This window comes from Triturus cristatus, chromosome 3_1 (genome assembly GCF_964204655.1).
Source record: "Triturus cristatus chromosome 3_1, aTriCri1.1, whole genome shotgun sequence".
NCBI classification, from domain to species: domain Eukaryota; kingdom Metazoa; phylum Chordata; class Amphibia; order Caudata; family Salamandridae; genus Triturus; species Triturus cristatus.
The window spans coordinates 1,155,371,521-1,155,392,343 of record NC_140583.1 but is presented as its reverse complement, the minus strand read 5'-3'; the positions used below and the strand labels follow the sequence as shown (position 1 = coordinate 1,155,392,343).

Sequence of the window (20,823 nt, the reverse complement as noted above, 5' to 3'; positions counted from 1 at the left end):
CCTGATTTCGAAGCATATGGTGCATTCAGATTGCCACAAGCATCCTTTCCGGATATCTGCATATGGTAATGGGCTCAAGCACTCTTCAACTTAAGAAAGCTTTGGACTGAAGTAGGACTGACGAAAAAGATCAATGAGTGGAACGGATAACTGATGGTCCACCATTTTTCCAGAGGCTTAAACAATGGATGATGAAATTAAAATGAACACCTTATTCATCTGAATGAGTACAGACTGCAGTTCATTCAGGGTAGAAATCTGGACAGTGGAAGCCTTCACTTAGATAAAAAAAACAAACAACGGGACTCTGTGTTTAACAGTTTCGATAAACTTACTTTGACAGCTTTGTCTAATTCATTTTTGTTGATGCGCTTATACAGGCAAAGCATTCCTTGACTGAAACCATTATTTATAAATTGCAAGGACAGGAGGAGAGATACAGCTTTGTGTCGAAAAAGTAAACACCTGTGAAATGTTTTGTTATTCTTGAAATATATAACAGTAGCCTCGAGTTGAAGCAAACATATACTCATTTACATTGACTGTGATGCTTTTGATTAATTGAAGTGTCTCTCCTTTTTATTATACCTTACGATTCTTTCAGAAGTGTCAGAAACAAAAGATTTTAAAAATATAGGAATCAAGAACTACGCAGAGTGGAAAATGACTAAATATAGATAGAACAAACTTACCTAGTGAGATCAAAGCTTGGTGAATTTCTTTCATCACGTTTCGATAAAGCACCTTCTGCCATTCATGCAATAGCTTCCACTCCTCTTGTGAGAAATAAGCAGCAACATCACAGAATGCAACCTGAAAGGACAAGAACATTGTGCAAAGAAAATAATCTAATTGTATATAACATTTACAAGTGAATCCGAGTATATTTCTACAACATGCCTACAGTTACAGAAATTCTGCTCATTTAGTCCGATATCATCTGTGTTCAGGCAAGACGCAAATCTTAAAAACAGAAGGGGGAGGGGGGGGGGGGACTAACCAAGTTAGGCAGTATGCAAGTGACATGGTGCATTACATCACAGTGTGTATCAAGGCGTATGACAATACATGTGGCATCACAGGAAGTGGAGTCACAACCGATGACCTCACAGGATGTGACATCACAAGAAGTGACATCAGATCTTAAAAGACCTCACACAAATGTTTAGGTCAGAGTACATCTGAGCACATTACAATATTTAACAAATTAGATTTTGCGTCGGAGTTGTGCCCAAAAAGTGTTGCAACCCCAACAGAAAATCTGGGCATCAACTTATACATTCACTTTTTAAAACCCTGCCACAAAAAAATTTACAAGGAGTAAATCTGTTCTGCTTAATTGGTTGCAAAGTCTGCATTTTAACCCCTTCAGCGCTGCGCGGATTCCCCCGCGGTGCTGAAGGGTTCGAGCGCGGGCGGGACCATGACGGAACGGTTCCGTCATGAGCACAGCTCAACCGATGCTCATGACGGAATCGTTCCGTCATGAGCATGGAAGGGGTTAAAATATCTTATGGCATTAAGGAACCTGCTACAGAGATCTTTGCGTGCCAACTAAATCTTAGGGAATAATAATAATACTAGTAAGTTAAGACCGGAGTTTAATGTATTTGCTGGAGAGACCAGTGTTTTGTCTAGTCACAGTTTTGAATCAAAGTAGCAGAGAGGGCTACTAGGTCTCCTGCAAAGCACAATATGTAACATGCAGATGATATATTATTATTTTATATAGATGGTTAAGAGGGATACTGCTTTAACACAGATCATTTTGCTACTTCCAGTTCATGAACTGTAATCCTTCTAATATTACACAGTGAGCATGTGTCTCCTACACCTTGTAACCCGAACTCTCTTATGTGCATATCCTACACAATGATTTACACACATGCGATGTTCTGTCAATGTATATTGTGTATGTTTGATGTAAAGCGCTTTGGCACCCTGCACTGGGATAAGTACCGTATAGCAATATAAAATAAATAAAACACAATAGTGGCATTTAAATTATTTGTTTAAATACTGAGACAGACCAACATTCCTACATTGCATGTATATCTTTTATATGAAGGGGCTACACAAAGTCAAAAGCATGCCTTCTTTAAGTACCTGCCAAGTGATAAGCTGCGTGCCTTCCCCCCCCCCCCCCCCCCCTCCCCTCCACTCCATTTAGGAGTGAGGCTTCGGATAGCTCCCAGCCAGTATACTCCAGCAAAAGGAGGCCTGATTGCCCCTAAACTTCGACCTCTGTTGAGGGCCCACTGGGATCAGATGTGCCCCCTCCCTGCCTGCACGTTACTGTTTGGATCGGAAGCAAACGACGTGCAGGCGCTGCTGAATGTGTCCCAGTGTCTGAAAATAACACCGGAACAAGTTTAGCATATTTCTGTGGAGATCAACCTCTTGGAAGGGTACACGGCGCCCACCCCATGAAAAAAGTGAGGGTTGATGCCGTCTACATGCGTGTACCCTCGACTTGTGCCCTGTGTTCAGGTACTAAATGCCTGTAGTCACTGTACCTGGCAGACTTCTTCACATTCTTGACTCCATCTACTAAACTTTTGAAAAGGAGTTGCCCTAAAGGCAGGGCACAAACAAGTAGAGGGTACACGCAGGTAGATGGCGTCTACCTATTCTTTTCACAGGGTGGACACAGTCTATCCTGCCATCACAGAAATGTGCAAAATTTGTCCCAGTGTCTGAAAATAACACCGGAACAAGTATAGCATATTTCTGTGGAGCTCAACCTCTTGGCAGGGTACAAGGCGCTCACCCTGTGAAAATAAGGTAGAAACCGTCAATAGGTAACCCAGTACAGACTTGATCTGCAACTGGTTTGTTTGGTCAGTTCATAGGAGTCGCAAAACCATAATACTGAGCTTGGGAGAGTGAGAACATAAAGCTAGGTGCCTCTAGGGACAGGTGAATGTCCGCCTAGAGGGACTGGGAACATAGACATTTGTCACTTCCTAGTCCCTACCCATACTTTATCAGAAAAAATAACACCCTCTTCGGTTGTGACACTCCCAGTTTTTCATACATTTCCACATTTCCCATTGGTTCACGCAGTGCCCTTAAGGTGACTTGCCATCTGACCACACACGCACTTATGTTTTTTGTGACATTACCAAGACTTGTGTCACTTGAAACATGGTTATGAACGGTTGCTTTGCAAACAAAAATATGATAAGTGAGAATGCAGGGGCTGCACATACTTCATGATGTAAACAAGAGCAAGAATACCATACAATACAGGAAACTATATGTACCTCATGTTATTCAAAGGTTTTGAAGAAAATGAGGGAGGACCATTTTTCTAGGTCGCGGCTAGACAGTGCTTGCGCTGCCTCTTCAAGAACTGTTGCATATACTTTGTGGGCTTCAGCCCGCCACAGGCTTCCCATTTGCTGGCTCCATCGTTGCTCTCCTATTTTTTCTCTCCATTTGTCCATGGCATGCATCATGCCTATTCTTGTGTTTAGCCCTGCCCAAGAACCTAGACCGATTTCTTTTCTATAGTTAACGTTCTTTTATTTTGCCGCACCTTCTTTTCTCACTTTGCACTCCCGTTTTCTTTTGTTTTTTGCTCGTGGTCACTGTCATACGAACATTAACACTAACACACTAACACTGTCACAGTAACATCAGATAGGGGACTAAATAAGGCTAAAAGACATTCACATTGACAACGCCAATAGCTCGGGCTTTGCAATGGCCTACTGGCTTTTCCAATGCTTGTTCTATCCTGCCATCTTTCGTCAGAGAGCGTGGTGATATGGACATGATCTTGTTCCAAAACAAAACCCTGAATGTTTTCCCACCACATCCCCAGAGCAGAAGTAAAAAAAAGCTCTAGTCGAAGGCAAGAAAGTTTTCTTCATTATCAGGGAGTTTGGCCCAGAGGTCCATGAATGCCACATGCCTCTTGGCGATTAACAGGATGCAGCACAACAGACCCTTTGTGCGGGCCTGAACACCATGCATTCAGGGGTCAGTGCCAAAGGGGTGTTCCAATGGGGAGCTCACGGCTCAGTTCAAAGCGATTTTCAGAGGTCGAACAGGCAATGCATTTGCTGTTTGATGGAGCTTGACTTTTTGGGGACAAAGCAGACATGGCCATAGAAAGATTCAAACAAGAGATGGCTGAGGCTCTGTACTTCGGGATGGTGTTACTGACTCAAGATTTCAAAAGGCAGTATCATAGGTTTCCCAGCTATTGCAATGGACTGACGTTACATTCATGCCACCTTTCCCAGCCCATCCAGCAGCCAAATCAGCTTCTTCAACAGTACAGAGCCCATAGCAAGGTATAAGCAGGGAGGCCCAGAAGGCCTTCCTCCACCTCATGCCCCGCGCCACCTGGAAGACCGCTTGAGTTTTCCCTTGAAGGAATACATGTGACCAGGGAAGGGTTTTGTTCCATAAACATGCCTGGTAGGCCATTACGGCAGAGGGTCTTTAAAAGAGCAGAGAGGCTAGGCAGTACCGTTTCAACAGAAACCCCTCACTCCCCCAATCACCAGGTCCACTTTTCCCAATCGGAATACATGTGCATTTTCCAGTAGGAGGTAGCAGAACTGCTGCCAAAACAGGGTGCTGGAGTTGATCCCAGAGCAAGAAACTGTGCAGGCATGTTAATTCCAGTACTTCCATGTCCCAAAGAAGGACATTGGTTTGCATCCACCCCTGGATCTAAGGGTATTGAATACCTTCCTTAACAGAATTTAATATGCTGTCCTGAGCTCAGGTTCTTTTGGTGCTAGAACTGAAAGAATGGATGGTATGTCTCGATTTGCAGGACACATAATTACATGTACCTATCCTGCAACATCACAGGAGCTACCTGCAATTTGTGGACGATCCCATCTACTGCCAGTTCACGGTACTTCTATACAGACAGACATCAGCACCCAGGGTCTTCATCAGGGTGATGGCAATGCTTGAGGAACAGCTGTACAGATTGGAGGATGTCAATATTCAAATACTTAAACAACTGCCTGCTGAAGGCGTATCACCACAGGCATAAGACCAACTAAACGCCCCAGCATCTCTACTATTCGATATAGGCTTTTAATTCAATCTCCCCAAGTCGCTTGTGAAGCACCTCCCATTCACAGGGGCAGCATCGGACACATCATTTCTCAGTGGCTTCTCTCCTCCCCATAGAATTCAAGACATTAGAGATATGATTATTGTTGGAAACCGGGCAACCGGGTTAGCAGTCACCAGGTTCCCAGCACCGTGGTAGCTTGGCTCGAGCGGTTGGGGGTCAGGCACCGTGTTAAGCGTACGTCACACCCTCACAATAACCATGCGTTCATCCGTTCCAAAAACGACACTACACCGTAAAAATTATGGGAGACAAGTTGAAAATATATATGTCTTTATCTTATTTTCTCTTAGTTGCAGATTTCATAACAAATACAATACAATAGGATTTTTCTACAAAAGAGCAGGTCAAATAAATAATGCTACTTTGGAATTTCAATAAATAGGTTCAGGTCCTCGTTAAGCAAAGAATAAATAGATGTGCAATAAATACAGACGGCAAATAAATACAGTCAGACAATAAATACAGTGCAAGAATAAATTAGTGGAAGACAATAAATAAAGCACCCTCAATAAATAAGGAAAAGCAATCAATGACAGTTACAGATCAGATCACTTTCATGAGGTAACTTGGTCTTACTTTGCCCATACACAGCTTGTGGTCATTTGGGTGGCATGGGGGTGTCCCACCTAGATTGGTCAAGGCTGGGGCCTAAGCTGAGGCAGAACAAGGGTAACCTAAAGATCTGGCCCTCCAAACTACACAGCCCCTCACAGATGTCACTGCACCAGTCTTAGTTCACCCCTGGCACTCCCAGGCTGGTTCTAACACCCCTCTAGCCCCTAGAATGGTCTTTTAGGGCTCCACGGGGCCTCAGACGCCCCCTCTACCACTTACTGCCCTTTTCACGATGATCGGCTCCGCTCGGCAACGTGTCGATGCCGTGAGGCGGCTCCGGATCGATGTCGCTGGGCGGCCTCGACTCGATGTCGCTGGGCGGTCTCGACTCGATGTCGCTGGACGGTCTCGACTCGATGTCGCTGGGCGGTCTCGACTCGATGTCGCCTTCCGGCGTCGCAGGGACACGGTCTCCCCGCTTCCGGGTGTCTAGGAGTGCGATCTCCACTCCCGACCTCCGGCGCGCTTCACCTCAGGTTACGGCGACTCCAGTGGGCGGACTTCACTCCCCCGTCGACGCCTCACCTCGACCTCGGGTGAATCTCCACTCGACCTCCGGCGCCTCTCCACGACCTCCGTCGGCGCCCTCACCTCGACCTCGGGTGAATCTCCACTCGACCTCCGGCGCCTCTCCACGACCTCCGTCGGCGCCCTCACTCGACCTCTGGCGGCTCCGGGTACGACGTCTGCTTTCTGTCAGCGCCGCTTCTCTACCTCAGGCCCCAGGTCTCCAGGCTTCTCGACGTCAGGACTCTAGGAGGACACCACTGAACAGGTCAGGAACTTGCTGTTCTTCCTCTTTAAGGCCTGTTTCAAATGTTCAGTTCCTAAAGATGGTTCTTCTGGTCTTGGTCCCACACAGGGCTTTAGGCTGGGCTTGGTCAGTAAGGACTAGCATCAAGGGTGGGTTTCTGGACCCCACTCCAAGCACTGGTTTCCACCCCTGCTGCCTTACTCCGACCTCCTTCTATATCTGTCCTCTCTCTTCTCCAGTCAGTTGCCAACTGCCACTCTTAGATGGCCTCCCAACATTCTAAACTGCCTCCCACTGTCACAGGGTTCTGGAATGTTACAGAAGGTTCTAGAAACCTCCAGTGGGTTCTGGTGATGTCACAGGTGAAAATGGGTGGCCCCCATTTTGTGGCTCAGGCCCTCAGACAGAAGTTCCAGGGGTAGGGAAAATGGCTCCCTGACCCTGCATCAACACTAAAAAGTCTGGTGGTTCCCAAAAAGGAAAAATTATAACAGGGATGAGGCAAAAGTGGGACAAAATAAATAATGATGAGGAGGGACCACCCAAAGGGCTGACAGGTCTAACACGCGTCCCCCCCAGCTGAAAGTGGGGAGAGCTACCCAACCCCTTGGGAGTTCTCATCACTAAGGCGGAAATACCTTGAGAGACCGTCTGCATTGGCGTGGTCCACTCCAGGCCGATGTTCCACCTGAAAGTCCATTCCCTGTAGGGAGATAGACCACCTTAGCAACTTGGGATTCTCCCCCTTCATCTGCATCAGCCACCGAAGGGGTCTGTGGTCGGTCTGAACTAGGAAGTGCGAGCCAAACAGGTATGGCCGCAACTTCTTCAGAGCCCATACCACTGCAAAGGCTTCACGCTCTATTGCACTCCACTTCTGTTCCCTGGGAAGTAGTCTCCGGGATAGGAAGACCACGGGTTGATCCAGACCCTCTTCATTGAGTTGCGATAACACTGCCCCAATGCCATGTTCCGATGCATCCGTCTGGACAATGAACTCCTTGGAAAAGTCTGGGGCCCTTAAGACCGGGGCCTCGCACATGGCTTGCTTCAGTTTCACAAAGGCCTGCTGACAAGCCTCCGTCCAGACTACCCGTCGAGGTTGCTTCTTGGACGTAAGCTCCGTGAGGGGGGCCACAATGGTACCATACCCCTTCACGAAGCGGCGGTAATATCCGGTGAGGCCCAGAAAAGCTCGGACCTCAGTCTGAGTCTTGGGGGTTTCCCAGGCCATGATGGCCTCGATTTTCGCCTGGAGGGGTTGCACCGCTCCCCTACCCACCAAGTGTCCAAGGTACACTACCGACCCCTGCCCGATCTGGCATTTACTGGCCTTAATCATTAAACCAGCTTGCTTCAGGGCCTGGAGAACAGCTTGCAGGTGACGCAAGTGATCCTCCCAGCTGTTACTGAAGACGGCAATGTCGTCCAGATAAGCAGCAGAGAAACTCTCCATTCCAGTGAGGATCTGGTTCACCAGACGCTGAAACGTGGCAGGTGCGTTCTTGAGCCCAAAGGGCATCACGCAGAACTGGTAGTGGCCCTTGGGCGTGGAGAAGGCTGACCTTTCCTTAGCTCCATCAGTCAGAGAGATCTGCCAGTACCCGGAAGTAAGGTCAAAGGTACTCAGATATTGGGCAGCTCCCAGCAGGTCAATCAGTTCATCCGCCCTCGGGATCGGATGAGCATCAGTCTTGGTTACTGAATTCAGTCCCCGGTAGTCCACACAGAACCTCAGTTCCGGTTGGGCACCCGGTGGTACAGCTTTTGATACTAATACCACCGGACTGGACCAGGGGCTGCTAGAAGGTTCAATCACTCCTAGCTCCAGCATCTTAGTGACTTCACTGTGAATACTGGCCTTCACCTTGTCTGTCATCCGGTAGATCTTTGACTTCACAGGTGGGCTGTCTCCTGTGTCCACATCATGGACGCACAGGTGAGTCCTACCCGGAACAAGGGAGAACAACGAAGAGTACTGCCCCAGGACCTGGCGGCAGTCCTCCTGCTGTTCAGGAGTTAGGGACGGGCAGAGAATCACTCCCTCCACCAACCCATCCTTCTCTTGAGACGCAAATAAGTCGGGGAGAGGCTCGCTTTCCACGTCCTCTGCTCCGTCAGTCACCATCAGCAATATGACTTCGGGCCTCTCATGGTGGGGTTTGAGGCGGTTGGCATGCAGCACTCGTAGGGGCTGGCGAGGGGTCTTCAGATCCACCAAGTAGGTAGCCTTACCCTTCTTCTCCAACACCTCAAAGGGTCCTGACCAGCGATCCTGGAGGGCGCTAAGCTCTCCTGGTTCGATCACCCACACCTTCTGGCCAGGCTCCAATTCCACCGGATGAGCATTGTGGTCATACCACGCCTTCATCACTGCTTGGCTGGCTTCCAAGTGGTCAGAAGCTTGCTTCCACAACTTAGCCATTTGGCTCCGGAAGGCCAGCATGTAGCTCACCACGTCCTGGGGAAGCTTTCTGGGAGTTCTTTCCCATCCGTCTCTCACCAGGCTGAGAGGTCCACGCACAGGGTGCCCATACAAAAGCTCGAAGGGGCTGAAGCCCACTCCCTTCTGTGGCACTTCTCTGTAAGAAAGCAATAGACAGGGTAGGAGGACGTCCCATTTCCTCCGCAGGCTTTCAGGCAGACTTCTGATCATGCCTTTCAAGGTTTTATTGAACCTCTCTACCAGACCATTGGTCTGGGGGTGGTAAGGAGTGGTGAACCGGTAGGTCACTCCACACTCCTTCCACATCGCCCGCATATATGCTGACATGAAGTTGGTCCCCCTGTCGGACACAACTTCCTTGGGAAAACCCACTCGGGTAAAGATTCCCATCAGGGCCCTAGCCACAACAGGTGCAGTAATGGTCCTCAGAGGTATAGCCTCTGGGTACCGTGTGGCATGATCCACCAAAACCAGGATAAACCTGTGACCAGCTGTAGTAGGCGGATCTAACGGACCCACAATGTCGATGCCCACCCTTTCAAAGGGGGTGCTAACGACAGGAAGTGGTTCCAGGGGAGCTTTCAGCTTCACCCCTGTTTTCCCACTGGCTTGACAAGACACGCACGTCCGGCAGTAGGTGTCGGACGACACTTTCATTTGAGGCCAATAAAAGTGTGGGACAAGCCGGGCAAAGGTCTTGTCTTGCCCCAGGTGTCCTGCCAAGGGGATTTCATGAGCCAATTCCAGGAGAAAGGCTCGGTAACGTTGAGGGACAACCAAGGCTCGTGACGATCCGTGCATGGGTGCCTTGGGTTCACTGTAGAGGAGGCCATCCTCCCAGTAAATGTGGTAGTTCCCCCTCAACGTTCCCTGCTGCCTGGGCTTCGGCCTGTCGCCTCAGTCCCTCAAGGGTAGGACACTCCTTCTGGCCCTTGCAGAATTCCTCCCTGGTCGGCCCTCCCTCCACGTGCCACTCGGCCGGGATGGGTAGGTTCTCCAGTTCGGTAACATCCCCCTCCGCGGACTCCTGGTCCACCACCTCCGGTGGCCTATCCGTCACACGGGGCGCAGATGCCGAGGCAGGCTCCTCCTGTCCTCGGTTCTTCCCTTGGTCGGCTGCCGGCTGTGCCTTTGTTCCAGGCTCCAGCCTAAACGAACTCCCTCTCCGGGTAGTCGCAGACCCTGTGCTGACAAGGGCCCAGTCAGGTGTACCCAGCATCTCAGCATGAGTCCGGTATTCCACCTCCTTCCAAGCATTATGCTCCATGTCATTCCCCAGCAGACAATCGACTGGCACGGCAGGGCTTACGGCAACTCGAAGCAAACCTGCAACCCCTTCCCATTCAAATGGAACCTCGGCCACCGGATAGTGGCCCATTCTGCCGTCAGCCATCGCGGCAGGGTGGAGTACATTGGGAATCACCTGCTCTGGAGACACCAGTTGGCTACGTACCATAGTCATACTGGCTCCTGTGTCTCTCAAAGCCTCCCCTCTTTGGCCGTTGATGGTGACCCACTGCCCATACTTTGTGGTATTTGCGGGCACCTGGATCTTAGGAACCATCTCCCGTTCTCCCAGGGACACTAAAGTGACACCCGCCCACTCCCTTCCCTTATCTAAAGGCATCTCCTCCCCGAGCACTACACTAGCTACTCCAGGGGCCTTTCCTCCGATGGGAGGGGGTGGTCTTTTCGGGCACTTCACATCTCCCTTATAGTGTCCGACACCACCGCACTCGAAGCAATGGACAACCCTTGGCTGCTGACTCTGGCCAGGATTAGGGTTTCTAGGTGGGTTAGCCCTAGGGGTGAATCCCGTTCCCTTCCCTTGGAAACTATTTTGGGGGCCTTTAGAGAACTCCGTTTTCTTTTCCCCTCCCTCTTTCTTCTGGGGGGCGCCCTGTCCGGTCTTTTGAGAGTCCCCTCCAGTCCCCCTAGTGGACACCCGGGTACTAGCCCAAATGTCCGCCTCCTCAGCAAGCTTCCGGGGATTGGTCAGCTTGCTATCCACCAGGTGTTGACGCAGTTCGGGGAAACATTTTTCGAGCAGGTGTTCCTTCAACATCAAATCAAACAACCCCTCGTAGTCCCTCACCTCGCTGCCCTGTATCCAACCCTCTAATGCCTTCTTTGCATAGTCCAGGAAATCCACCCAATTCTGTGTGCCTAGTTTGTGGCTACCCCGGAACTTCTGTCTGTACTTCTCGGGTGTTAGTCCAAACTTCCTCACGAGCGCCACTTTCATGGTGGGGTAGTGGGTCTGCTCATCCTGCTCCAGGGCCAATAATGTATCCCTGCCAGCTGGAGGCATGTATTTATACAATCCCCCTCCCCAATATTTCTCTGGAACCCCATGGGCTCTTAAAGAGACCTCATAGGCCGCTAGCCACTTGGCGATGTCATCTCCCGCACTATAGCTGGCTACTATGTCTTTTGGCAGGTAGGGTTTGGGTTCCCTGGTGATTTCTGTTTTCGCTGCCACCATTAGGAACAGTGTGCGCCCCGACCCGTAGGATCTGGAGATCTATCTCCCTGAGCCTCAACTCGTGAACCATCCTCTGTTTCTCCTTTTCTTAAACCAGCTTCGCCAACTCCCATGTGAGCTGTCTTTTCTCCCTCCGGTCAGTTAATTCTGCTTCTGATAAGCCGTTGCTAGAGACACTGCTGCCCTTCCTTGAAAGTGTTCTGGGCTCCGCTAATAGGTTCCCCACCTCAGGTTGGTACAAACCAGCCCCCTCGCTGTCAGTCTCTCCATCCCTGTCCTCCTTCTCAACCTTACTTTCTCGTCGTGCCTCCCCCCAAGCCCTCAAGCTGGTCTGGAGCTCACCCTTCTTTGCACCTTGGGGACAATACACCCCCTCTCGCTGACAAAACTCTCTGAGTTGGGCCACAGTGTAAGGTTCCACATCTTCCAACACAAACTCCATTTTGCCCACTCAGGATAGAAGACAGTTGCTTACAGAAGCTATGCAGGGGGGTACCTTTTGTAATACCTCCTCCCACCACCAGAAGCAAATTTGGAAAAAACAAAACTCAAAATTAGGAAGTCCGCTTGGAGAAAACTCCCGGTGTAGGCCTATGGACTACCCAAAGTTATTGTCGAGTAGACGCAAGCACAGCTCTATCCCACCGCTGAACACCAATTTTATGTTGGAAACCGGGCAACCGGGTTAGCAGTCACCAGGTTCCCAGCACCGTGGTAGCTTGGCTCGAGCGGTTGGGGGTCAGGCACCGTGTTAAGCGTACGTCACACCCTCACAATAACCATGCGTTCATCCGTTCCAAAAACGACACTACACCGTAAAAATTATGGGAGTTGAAAATATATATGTCTTTATCTTATTTTCTCTTAGTTGCAGATTTCATAACATAAATACAATACAATAGGATTTTTCTACAAAAGAGCAGGTCAAATAAATAATGCTACTTTGGAATTTCAATAAATAGGTTCAGGTCCTCGTTAAGCAAAGAATAAATAGATGTGCAATAAATACAGACGGCAAATAAATACAGTCAGACAATAAATACAGTGCAAGAATAAATTAGTGGAAGACAATAAATAAAGCACCCTCAATAAATAAGGAAAAGCAATCAATGACAGTTACAGATCAGATCACTTTCATGAGGTAACTTGGTCTTACTTTGCCCATACACAGCTTGTGGTCATTTGGGTGGCATGGGGGTGTCCCACCTAGATTGGTCAAGGCTGGGGCCTAAGCTGAGGCAGAACAAGGGTAACCTAAAGATCTGGCCCTCCAAACTACACAGTCCCTCACAGATGTCACTGCACCAGTCTTAGTTCACCCCTGGCACTCCCAGGCTGGTTCTAACACCCCTCTAGCCCCTAGAATGGTCTTTTAGGGCTCCACGGGGCCTCAGACGCCCCCTCTACCACTTACTGCCCTTTTCACGATGATCGGCTCTGCTCGGCACCGTGTCGACGCCGTGAGGCGGCTCCGGATCAATGTCGCTGGGCGGCCTCGACTCGATGTCGCTGGGCGGTCTCGACTCGATGTCGCTGGGCGGTCTCGACTCGATGTCGCTGGGCGGTCTCGACTCGATGTCGCTGGGCGGTCTCGACTCGATGTCGCCTTCCGGCGTCGCAGGGACACGGTCTCCCTGCTTCCGGGTGTCTCCGGAGTGCGATCTCCACTCCCGACCTCCGGCGCGCTTCACCTCAGTTTCCGGCGACTCCGGTGGGCGGACTTCACTCCCCCGTCGACGCCTCACCTCGACCTCGGGTGAATCTCCACTCGACCTCCAGCGCCTCTCCACGACCTCCGTCGGCTCCCTCACCTTGACCTCGGGTGAATCTCCACTCGACCTCCGGCGCCTCTCCACGACCTCCGTCGGCGCCCTCACCTCGACCTCGGGTGAATCTCCACTCGACCTCCGGCGCCTCTCCACGACCTCCGTCGGCGCCCTCACTCGACCTCTGGCGGCTCCGGGTACGACGTCTGCTTTCTGTCAGCGCCGCTTCTCTACCTCAGGCCCCAGGTCTCCAGGCTTCTCGACGTCAGGACTCTAGGAGGACACCACTGAACAGGTCAGGAACTTGCTGTTCTTCCTCTTTAAGGCCTGTTTCAAATGTTCAGTTCCTAAAGATGGTTCTTCTGGTCTTGGTCCCACACAGGGCTTTAGGCTGGGCTTGGTCAGTAGGGACTAGCATCAAGGGTGGGTTTCTGGACCTCACTCCAAGCACTGGTTTCCACCCCTGCTGCCTTACTCCGACCTCCTTCTATATCTGTCCTCTCTCTTCTCCAGTCAGTTGCCAACTGCCACTCTGAGATGGCCTCCCAACATTCTAAACTGCCTCCCACTGTCACAGGGTTCTGGAATGTTACAGAAGGTTCTAGAAACCTCCAGTGGGTTCTGGTGATGTCACAGGTGACAATGGGTGGCCACCATTTTGTGGCTCAGGCCCTCAGACAGAAGTTCCAGGGGTAGGGAAAATGGCTCCCTGACCCTGCATCAACATTAAAAAGTCTGGTGGTTCCCAAAAAGGAAAAATTATAACAGGGATGAGGCAAAAGTGGGACAAAATAAATAATGATGAGGAGGGACCACCCAAAGGGCTGACAGGTCTAACAATTATCATGTTTAAGGAGGGGTGGTTGGATTCTAATCCTGAAGGTCCTCCGTCAACTGAGTCTGTTGGCTTCCTGCATACTAATGACCCCACATATAGGGATATACAAAGGCTCACTAATGGTGTCTCGCTCGTCAATGGTTACAGCATTGAGCAATCTAGCAGACATCATCAGGATCCTCCTAGAAACCACAATGGATTTTTAGTGGTAGTGGGTCGAGGAGAAACTTTGGTACATGAAGTTCTTTAACCTACCACCATCAGTGCCTACGTTTTACGGTGGGTTGCTAACCTGGAGGAACTAGACATCAGAGGACTCTGTCCTCCCGGTGAGCAACATTTGCACATCAACATGCCTGAACTCTGAGCTATTCACCTGGCCCTTTTATGCCTTCCTTCCTTCACTTTGTGGTCCATCTGTCCAGATCTTGATGAACAACACAACCATGATGTGGTAGGTGAACAAGCAGAGAGTTATAGGGTTTCATCTTCTCTACTGAGAAGCTCTGACTCTGTGGGTCTGGGCTTAGGCGCATGGGATCTGGGTGTTAGCCAACCATCTTGTAGGTTTCCTGAACAAGGATAGTGTTATGATGTCAGTTCATTCCATGTTAGATTGTAAGGCGTACATTCCATGTTAGATTGTAAGGCGTACAGCGTTCCAACTATGTCTGTTGCTCCTGGTATATTGGTGCGGGCGGACGCCAGGCTGTTGTTCCGGATAAACGTTGTCTATTCAACAAATCTGGAAGGGTGGCGAAGTGTCTTTTCATCACATCATTTTGGCGACAGCTTGCAGCTCATTTACGACTATGAAGAGATGTGAACGCAGCCTGGGTAGCCCTGAGAGGGGTTTGTGTGACTTCTTGAGACCGATCGTGATTTTGGCAGCCTCGGGCCTTGGTGGAGAGTCACTGGGGAAGCCTTTGTGGAAGCCAGGAAAGGAAATCCCTCCGACTACCTGTTAGTTAGGGGGTGTTTGACTTACTGATGTAAGTTGCTGTGAGAGCACTCGTGTGGAACTTTAGGATTGAGGGGTCCTCATGATCGTGAATGTTCCTGTGCATCTCTGTGTGGTGCTCGTTGACGTAATTCCGGCGAGCACGATGCTTGCTGGCAACAGAGGCACTGGAACGCTAAGCTACACGATAACGTCAGAGTGCGTGGTGCGGCAGTCTTGGATATCTCTGCAAAACGGAGCAGCGGAGGTGCCTTGTGCCTCTCGCAGTTTTTGGCGGCAGCGCTCTTCATTGGTGATTGAGATACGTTGTGCAATACCTTGTCAGGTTTACAACTCAAGAATTTTGACGGCAGTTCGGTAGGAGCGTTATTCAGTGCTGGCGCCAGTACCACTTCAAAGGTGACTGGCACACCAGTAAAAGATTCTTCAGCTATGCTATTTATGTACTTTTTAACTGCATTGTGTAGCCTGGAGCTTGGGGTGATCGGTGGTTAGTGCTTTTGTGGGGATAACGACAGCGCACAATAGCATTACTCACCCACCTTTTCTTTCTCAGCCTGGTTCCTCGGCGATATTGGGGGCGGATTGGGTACAGAAGTTAGAAAACTATATCACAGCATTGGATGGACAGGGTTTTGCACCTGCTAAGAAGAAGGCGTTCTTATTGAGTGCTTTAGGTAATGAGGGTCTAAGGGTATTCAAGTACTTACCACCAGCGATTGGTCCGAATGGTCAGCCTATTGCTGATGTTTAAAACTAAGCAATCAAATCCCTGCAGAATAGGCTTGCAAAGGAACTCAATCTAATTATGGTACACTACAGATTCAATCCACAACCGCAATCTGAACAATAATCAATTGATGAGTTTGTTGAAAGACTCGGCGAACTTTCCATCAAATGTCGTTTTGGCGCAATGACCTGAGAGATGATTTGACCAATGCAAGAATAAAAAAAAATCCAGGAGAGATTGTGGGCAGCGAAGGGCCTATCGCTTAAAAGTGCTAAAGAGATGGCTAAAGTTATTTAAGAGTTGTAAAAGTGCATGAAAGAACTCACTAAAAAATTGAATTATATTGCTAACATGAAATACAGCAACCCGGGTGCTGAGGATGAGGTGTGCATTGTGAGAAAAAGAAAATAGAAGGCACAGGTGTAACTGTATTTGGTGCTAAAAATAAGGCGAGCGAGCTAACATGGTGTGGTAGTAGGTATCTTTCTTCAGATTCTAAACGGTGTTTTGCAGTGAGCAAAGAATGCATGAGGTGTGGGCGTAAAGCTCATATGCCCGCATGTGTAAAGTAACCAATGCTGGGAGCAAGGAAAACAAGCCCAAGGGTGGGCAGTGTGGAGGAGGTCTATGAAGACGAGTTGGGAGACAAGGTTCTTGTGGTTGATGGTTCCAATGTGGATGGTCAAGCAAGTGACTGCAGAAGGATGTGCAGACCCATGGCTGTGTTTTCTGTGAGCGGGAAATAGACTTAATTGATGGTTGATATTGGTTCAATGTATACCATCATTCCCCAGAAAATCTTCACATTGCATTGGGGTGGTGTGGAGTTGTTGCCTAGAGATATCAACCTGGGAGGGTACCAAAGCGAACCCATTGATATAGTTGGGCATACGGAGGGTAATATTCAATATGGCAAATGGTGCACGAGGGGCGAAGTATATGTGTTGGTGGATGGCCCACCGTTTCTTGGATGGATGCACCAATTTGATTTGAATATTATGATCAATCTCAGAGCAGGTCACCAAATTATGCTAGTTGATGATACTGTGTTGGCGGATGTGCTGGCGTATGCCGAAAGTGTATTTGGAGGGTCGCTTGGATGTTTGAAGGGGTATGTGCATAAGATTTTGTTGGAGGAGGGTGCTGAACCTGGGCAGCATAAACTTAGGAGGGTGCCACTTGCTGTGAGAGCAGGTGTTAAGTCTTTGCTAGATGATATGTTCAAAGAAGGGATCTTTGAATCAGTAGAGGTTTCACCATGGATTTCACTGGTTGTTCTTACTCAGAAATCTGACAGCCGCCTGAGATTCTGTGTGGACCTAAGTTCCCTCAACCAAGAGAATGTGTCTGATGTCTTTCCCCTTCCTAAATATTAATGAGTTGTTGTCTTTGGTGAAAGATGGTAGGTATTTCTTTTTTTCAATAGATCTTTATTCGATTCACAGAATCATAAAAGCATTACACAACAATAAAGATAAAATATCTGAGATCTATTTACAATAATAGAGATGATCCTTCGTGGAAATACACCTATCAGCATTTAAAACCCCATGATAATACAAGATGCAACATATTTGGTCCTTAGCATGACATATAAGATGCTTGTTACCTACTTCTAGACTAAGTATTCATATATGAACAGGATTAACTTTCATAGAGTACAGAATGCAAAGTGCAAGGTGCTTTATCATAAAGTGCTAGATTTTAAAAACGTGTGAACATGACTTCCCTAAAATAATTACATTCAATCATAAATTTTAAATACACACTAATTACAAATTTTAAAATTCCCACAGATCTCAATAAAATAAGTTTAAAATCCAAGTCCCTTTTTGATCCTAATAAAATAGGCTGACAGTAAAAATCTACTAGTACCAAACACAATGAGTCTTGACGAGTCGGTTTTTAAGATGCACAGCATTTCAAGGTATTTTCCAACACATAACTTCCTAGCCAGGGGTTTTATCCATTTGTTTCTAGGTACTCTGTAGAGAGGGCAGAAAAATAAAACATGTGCGACATCCTCTTTAGTCCCTATGTTGCATTGGGAACACCTGTCTTCAGCTTCCCCTCTCTCTCTCTGGGCAGGCCCCCATTTAGATGTGAACGACTTAATTTGGAGAGTGCCGTACCTAAATTTAAGGTATAACACATTAGCGAGCTGAGGCTCAATCTCGTCCAGAAATTGCTCAAAACGGGGGATTGTTTTGAACATCATAAATTGGGAGGTAAGGGGACCAGCATCGGAATTCAAGACAACATTGTGCATGATAAAGTTCCAATGGATACTTTTTATTTCCTGTTTGGAGTCAAAATTGAGCAGATTCTGGTTAACCTAGAATCTGCTCAGACCCAGATCCAGCAGCCATTTGCGAATGTGTGCCAACCACGGTAAACTAAGGTTAGTGTCTAGGGCCAGAAGTTCGATTAATGATTGTCTATACATGTAGAGTTCCTCTGTCGTCCAGATTCTTATCCAGTAAGACAGGGACATCCACACAGCTCTGTGGCCCAAACGTTTAATACCTAGATCCATCATGAGGGGGGTTAATGGTGTGTTTTGTGGAAGTGTGACAAATCTCCTCAATATCTTATTTTCCCCCTTAATTAAGACATTAAGCGAGGCCCCCCCCCCCCCAAAGCTCTGAGCCATACAGCGCTGCAGATTGGGCCCTTGCCTTGTAGACTTCCAGTGCTGGGGTAATTGCCCTGGACGTGGTTGCGTGCAGTTTTTTTTAAATTGGGGCTGAGTTTTGCGTTAAAATTGTACTTGATTTAATGATCTGTGGATTCCAAGAAAGTTTGGAGTCAATGCTCACACCAAGATAAATAAAATTAGGGACACACTCTAGACTCATTCCGTTCAATTTGAGATTACGCTTAAAGCATTTATGGGGTCTAATTGACATGTATTTGGTCTTTGCGGGATTGATTTCCAGACCCTTTAAAGTGCAGTAGTCATTAAGTGAATTCAGGAGGTTTTGCAGGCCCTTTGGTGTTTGCGATAGTAATATTGTATCGTCTGCAAATGTTAGAGCACAAACGTGGTTCCCCCCCAGCTTCGGGGAATCGTGGCTAGATCTTTGGAGGAACTCAACCATGTCATTGACATAAAGGAGAAAGAGTGTTGGCGCCAGGACACATCCCTGGCGCACACCTCTATTCACTGGTATTTCTTCGGTGAGTTCACCCGCCTGACCCCAACGTACTCTAGCATAATTGTTCTCATGGAGCCTGACCAGCTGGATTAAGATGTTTTTGGGAACTCCCTGTTGCAGCAAATTTGACCACAAAAGCTCTCTGGGGATTGAGTCAAAAGCGGCCTTTAGATCTATAAAGGCCACGTATAAATGGCCATCTCTTAGCCTGGTATATTTCCAGGCTATTACTATCAGACGAAACACCTGATCTATAGTGCTTGTCCGTTCCCTGAAGCCTGCTTGGTAGGGAGAAATAATGTTATTTACAAATATCCAATCTTTTAAATTTCCCAGAATTTGTTTTGCGTAGAGTTTTTGTAGTATGTCCAACAAGCTAATAGGCCTGTAATTAGCCGGGTCATCTCTGCCACCCTTTTTGTATATTGGAACAATCTCTGCTCCCTTCCAGGAATCGGGAATGGGCTCGCCTCCTGCAATTGTGTTACTTAGCAGGTTGATGTAAGGTACCCATACATCTGGTGCGTGTTTAAAAAGGTCGCCTGGTATTTTGTCAGGACCCGGAGCTTTTGAAGGCTTTATTGAATCCAGGGCCAATCTAGTATCTTCGATGCTGAAGCACAATGGAGCAATCGTAGTTGGTGATATAAGACTACCAGTGGCACTGCTGTGGCCATCCGTTGTAGGGACTTGTGAGGCGTATAGGTGGGTAAAGTGTCTATGCCAGGTGCCTGGATCCAGGTTAAAATCAGGGGCCGGGGTGCCTGGATTCTTACCCTTTGCGATGATCTGCCAAAATGAGAATTGGTCGCCCAATTTTGCTGCCTTTAGTAGTTCTCCCCAGCTCGAGTCTTCCCAACTTCTACGGGCTACATTCAGAGTTTTATTGTATGATGTCCTTGCTTCTCTGATGAGCAAAGGATCCTTTACATGGAGTGCCTTCATTAGAAGTTGTTTTTTCTCTACACAGTCTTTATCAAACCAGGGGTTTGATTTCACCGCCTTAACACAATTTTTTATCTTGGCAAGCCCAGGTTTTGTCAGATCTGGTTCAATTCTCTTTACCAGTTTTAAGTGGGTCTGCGTTATCAAAGTAGACCCTAGAGGTTTGTTTAGATGCAACGACACAAGATCACTGAAACTGTTATAAATGTGAGTAAGTGATTCAATGTTCCCCATTATAGACGGCCATTTTACCGCCCTTCTGTTGTTACTCACTATGGGCTGAATTGCTTCGTGGCCAGATCCCAAATGGATCGTTGGATGTTTTTGAAACGATTCTTCTGCAAGGTCTAAGCAGAGTGGGAAGTGGTCACTTTCTCTTCTGGCGTCTATTTTAAAGTCTTTGACGTAAGCCCAATAAGCCGAACTTAACATAATGTAATCGATCCTGGATGTCGCGGACCCCCTTGAAAAGGTATTTGATCCAAGGGGGTCCGAAGGTGTTCTACCATTGCATGATCTCAAACCATTTGTTATGGTAAAATTCAGTAACTGTAGTGCGGATTGCGAGCTTCTACAGGATTTGACTATTCCCAGAAGGGGTATGCCCATAGCAGTGTCTTCATCTTCAAAAATTTCTTTCAGGCCTGGCAGGGGTTCATAGCAACAGTTAAAATCACCGGCAATTAGAATGGGACCAGAAGGGAGTATGGGAGCTAGGACATCTTCCAATAACTGTACTATCATTGATTCTTTAGAATTGTCTCTGGGCCTAATATATACATTAAATAAGGATAGCCCAAGTCGTTTTTAAATTTGAAGCTTAAGCCCAGAATATCCTCGGAGTCTGATCGTATTATTCCAATTGAGGCATTGATACTATTTGCAACCCAAATAAGGAGACCTCCTGATGGTCTACCCTTGGCTGATTGCCGCGCCTCTACACTATAAGTTCTATAGCCCGCCTTATACAGAGGTTCCCTGGCCCACGTTTCTTGGAATAAACAAAGATCAAAAG

At 48.0% G+C, this 20,823-nt stretch overlaps 1 protein-coding gene across 6 annotated transcripts in view; it reads right to left on the bottom strand.

Moving 5' to 3' along the window:
- The window catches only part of LOC146861665 (uncharacterized), a 313,510-nt gene that overhangs the window by 270,742 nt on the left and 21,945 nt on the right, over positions 1-20,823 (bottom strand). For all 6 annotated transcript variants that reach the window (XM_085646016.1, XM_085646017.1, XM_085646018.1 and 3 more), the window contains exon 2: positions 693-813. In XM_085646016.1, the coding sequence (XP_085502142.1) occupies positions 693-813 (121 nt within the window). The remainder of the gene's footprint in view (positions 1-692; positions 814-20,823) is intronic.